General features: G+C 38.9%; 1 protein-coding gene across 2 annotated transcripts in view; it reads left to right on the forward strand.

Annotated features, from left to right (window-relative positions):
* The window catches only part of LOC144971434 (dynein axonemal heavy chain 7-like), a 111416-nt gene that overhangs the window by 91284 nt on the left and 15132 nt on the right, over positions 1-5000 (forward strand). For both annotated transcript variants that reach the window (XR_013645136.1, XM_078912344.1), the window contains exon 57: positions 177-377. Coding sequence is in view for 1 of the 2 variants with exons in the window: in XM_078912344.1 (XP_078768470.1) it covers positions 177-377 (201 nt within the window). In the remaining variant the exon portion in view is untranslated. The remainder of the gene's footprint in view (positions 1-176; positions 378-5000) is intronic.

Genomic DNA, 5000 nt, shown 5'->3' on the forward strand with positions numbered 1-5000 from the left:
AAATAGAAAAACGGTTCCATATGACCTGCGAGGGAATTAATGAAACATTGCTGAGGGCATTGAGCGTTGGAAATTCACTATTTAAAAGAAGCACACTCTAACATTGCAAATAGCAGTGTTTAGAAACCCATTAAAATACCTAGGGAATCGACTACTTTTATTCTTGATATTTCCAGGAATTTTCTGAGGACAGCCTCCATCCTGAATTCCGCCTGTGGCTGACATCGTACCCAGCTGACCACTTCCCAGTGTCCATCCTACAGAACGGGGTCAAGATGACCAACGAAGCACCCAAAGGACTTCGTTTTAACATCATCCAGTCCTACAAATCCAACCCCATCTCAGACCCTGAATTCTTTAGCACCTGTCAACAATCGGTATGGCATGTGACAAATGGGATTGTAGTGTGATTTTGTGTCGCTGGTGCTGCTATTGTTGCTTCTTGTCATCACCTGGATGGTGCGGCTATGTGGTCTTGTGGTATGATACTCTCCTTCGATTGCAAGGTTCAAATTTCAAACCCTGCTCTGATCGGCGCATAGTTGAGTCCTTGAAAAAGAGTCTTTACTCACTGTATTCAGGTTTAAAATGAGTACCTGCTGTTGACAGTGTTGTCTCTGTCCAAAAAAACTGTACTCCTGCATGTCAAATTTTGCTGTTGTCTTAGGGACTTCTTGTAAAGCCCTTTGAGCATGTTTTAATGGATATTGCACTATACAAATGCTCCAGTACAACAACAGAAATAGAAATAAAAAATTGAGCTTTTGTATAGCGCAATATCCACTAAATGTGTTCAAAGCGCTTTACAAGGGGTCCCTGGTCAACAGCAACATTTAACATGGAGGACGGGACATGCCGCCTGACAGGCGATATTACAATTTTTCGGACAATCGGACAACCCTGTTAACGGCCAGGTACTCATTTTACACCTGAGTACGGTGAGAGAATGTGAGTAAAGAGTCTTTTCCAATGACTCAACTATGCGCCGAGCGAGGCTCAAACCCAGGACCTTCCGATCCGAAAGCGAGTGTCATACCACTAGACCACATAGCCGCACATAACAGATGCTCACATGGGACTCGTGTTCTCAAATTATAGTCAGTGATTGCTACAAGGCTCAAATTTTGAACTGTGACGCAATGTTACCTATAGCTAACTCAGGACCAAACGGCCTCACATTGACTCATGGTACTCAAGGGGCATAATCAATAAAATCATTCTCGTATATAATATAGTAAAGAGTAATACAGGAATTGTCTCCCTTACATTCATTACACATTCTTCTTCTTCCTCTTCCTTTTAAGTCTGTCTTTTCAAATTTAGAAGATTCCACAGACCACAGATTTTTTCTTTCATCGGAGACCTGAGTCTATTCCACTGTAAATGAGACTATTCCACTGTTAATGAAACTATTCCACTGTTAATGAGACTATTCCATTGTTAATGAAACTATTCCACTGTTAATGAGACTATTCCACTGTTAATGAAACTATTCCACTGTTAATGAGACTATTCCACTGTTAATGAAACTATTCCACTGTTAATGAGACTATTCCATTGTTAATGAAACTATTCCACTGTTAATGAGACTATTCCACTGTTAATGAAACTATTCCACTGTTAATGAGACTATTCCACTGTTAATGAAACTATTCCACTGTTAATGAGACTATTCCACTGTTAATGAGACTATTCCACTGTTAATGAGACTATTCCACTGTTAATGAAACTATTCCACTGTTAATGAGACTATTCCACTGTTAATGAGACTATTCCACTGTTAATGAGACTATTCCGCTGTTAATGAAACTATTCCACTGTTAATGAGACTATTCCACTGTTAATGTCGATGGTTTGAACGGGTAACTATTCCTGTTGCTCTGTTGCCAATGCTGTTTGGTTTTTGGTTTTTATGTAGTGGAAATTTACATAGCGCCAGTGCTGTTGCTATTGTTTTCGTTGTTTGCAGACAAATTATTGGGGAATTCAGGGATTTAAGATTAGTAGGCTGTGTTTGTTTTGTTTGTCTTGTTTTTTTTTAAGTGGGGGCTTGTTATTTTGATTTTTTTAAAATTCCCATGTAAATGCATTAGCTTGAAATGTCTGTAATAAACTACAGTTTTTACTAGTGCCGCGCTGAAGAAGACCGGTCCTCACTTCTTATCACCTTTCAACTAGTGCGGGGCAGTCCTTGCAAGGACCACGGTCCTACGGTCTCGCGCCATAGCCTACTACTTCCCCAGCGATTCGTTGCTTCGGTTGCCTATCTTCCACCAATCACCACCCATCCCACTTAATTAATCGCACCCACCCCCCTTTGCCATACACTAAACGACACAGACGACCATACAGGCAGACGACCACCAACCTCCACTCCGCAAACCGCCCTTTCGTGTGTGAGATGGGGGGAACAGGAGGCGCACGCCTTGGACGATTCCATTATACGGGGTAAATTTCAAAATTCACTACACCATAATGATCGCAATGACAATGATCTATGGTGAAGGCATGACCCCTCTTCTCTAATGGGTTATTGTTTGAAATGTATGTGACTACAAAAGATGTGTGTGTTTGTGTGTGTGTGTGTGTGTGTGTGTTGTGTGTGTGTGTGTCGAACCTAGTAAGTAGCAAATCCGATTTTTTGTTTTCTTTTGTCCATCTCTTGTCACCACTCCTTTCTATCGCAGTGTTGTCATTTAAAATAATAACAATAATATTAAAATTTCGTTTGGTGTTTTTACTAATCAAATAATATGAGTTTCATTAGTTTCTTCCTTCCAAAAAACCCAGTTATAACGTCTGAATTTTAAAAAAGTCCAATAGAATATTTGGGGACCCCGATAGCTCAGTTGATAGAGCACTCTCTTTATACGCAAAGGGCCAGAGATCGATCCCGGGTGCAGTCGATTTTTTTCTGAATCCCTGTCTACTCAGCAATGAATGGGTAGCTGAGTTTGTTAGATCTGGTGAAAAGTCACCATCGACCCCTCTTATCACCTCATCCACCCCCTCTTATTATAACTTCACGTCTCTCTCTTACTCTTCAATGCTCGCTGCCCTCTAATGTGTGTGTGTGGGGGGGGGGGAGGGGGGGGTAGGAGTTGCGTGTGTGTATCAACACCACGAACAACTCGATCAACGCCTTGGGCGATGCCATTATCTCCGTTAATGGGGATAAATTTCAAATTTTATTAAATTATCGAAGTAACAATGAAGTACGGTGAGCAAATAAAGAAGGCATCACCCCTCTTCTCTAATTAGGTTACAATTTGAAATGAGTGTGACTACTCCGTGTGTTTTACTCCTGTAGGCCACGGTTTTCATCGTGTAGCGGTCTTTAACGGTTCAAGAATGAACGATCCCACGCTCTCAAAGGTCAAACCGGTTCGAATTTCCAACAGTCTCTCAGGAATGTTCAATGTCGAAAAGGACCGGTCCTAGGACCGGTCCTTGCGGTCTTCATTTCCCAAGGACCGTAGGACCGTGGTCCTTAAACTTGCCAAGGACCGCCCCGCACTAGTTTTTACTAACTGCACTCGAAGCTGGTAATTGGGATGTCGCTTTATTGGAATGATCTGTCTGTGACAAGAGTTATTTCTATATTATATTTATACTGTTTAGTCTGAATGCATACCTGTTAATTGGAACAATTTTAGACCTACAGCCCATTATTGTTAGATTTATTTTACTTTCCAATAAACAAAAAGAGATGTCCCCGTTACCATGCACAATAACGGAATCCTTGAAATAAACAAATGGGTTCATTAATTAGACAAATGGGTTCATTAATTAGAAATAAACTTTCCTTCCCTTTTAGACGGTCCTTTGTCATAATTTAGCCATTTAGCATTCTTCATGAACAACAAATTATAGATAGAATGCGCTTGGCCAAGGAGTTCACAACATTGCCATCCGGAAGTATAACGGACCAACACACAAACTGTGTAACCATGAACTTTTATAGTCTGGTTAATACAGTTTAGTGAGAACAACTCACAAACGCGGATGGCAAAAACAATAACAAAGGCCCGAGTGGCGTCATCTGCATACTATCTATATTTAAAATGAGAACACGGCTAATTATGTAATGGATTACTTACTTACTTATCCCCATGGTTTACTTACTTACTTATCCTCTTGGTGCTTCAGCTGCACAAAAGGTTGACTGGTGTATTGGCTTGACTAATATTCTACAATATGTTGTAATTAATGATGGAATAGGCTTCAAGCATCTGATTCATTTGGCCTTTTTTGGGAGGGAGAGCTGTGTAATGGCAGTTGAAAAAGTTGAATGTGTGGTTATAAGATAAAGTTACTCTTTATCATTCATCTGTCATTATGGTTACATACATGTTATGTTAAATATGAAAAACTGAAGACAAAGGATGCTTATTGTTACTTACATGTTATGTTAAATATGAAAAACTGAAGACAAAGGATGCTTATTGTTACTTACATGTTATGTTAAATATGAAAAACTGAAGACGAAGGATGCTTATTGTTACTTACATGTTATGTTAAATATGAAAAACTGAAGACAAAGGATGCTTATTGTTACTTACATGTTATGTTAAATATGAAAAACTGAAGACAAAGGATGCTTATTGTTACTTACATGTTATGTAAAATATGAAAAACTGAAGACAAAGGATGCTTATTGTTACTTACATGTTATGTTAAATATGAAAAACTGAAGACAAAGGATGCTTATTGTTACTTACATGTTATGTTAAATATGAAAAACTGAAGACAAAGGATGCTTATTGTTACTTACATGTTATGTTAAATATGAAAAACTGAAGACAAAGGATGCTTATTGTTACTTACATGTTATGTTAAATATGAAAAACTGAAGACAAAGGATGATTATTGTTACTTACATGTTATGTTAAATATGAAAAACTGAAGACAAAGGATGCTCTGTATATAGACCTACTACACCAGACGTGTATGTAGTCTTGACAGGTTGTACCATTTATGGAGGCCATTTGCAGAATCGC

This window comes from Berghia stephanieae, chromosome 1, assembly GCF_034508935.2.
Source record: "Berghia stephanieae isolate SIO BIC M18660-M18661 chromosome 1, UCSD_Bste_1.3, whole genome shotgun sequence".
NCBI lineage: Eukaryota > Metazoa > Mollusca > Gastropoda > Nudibranchia > Aeolidiidae > Berghia > Berghia stephanieae.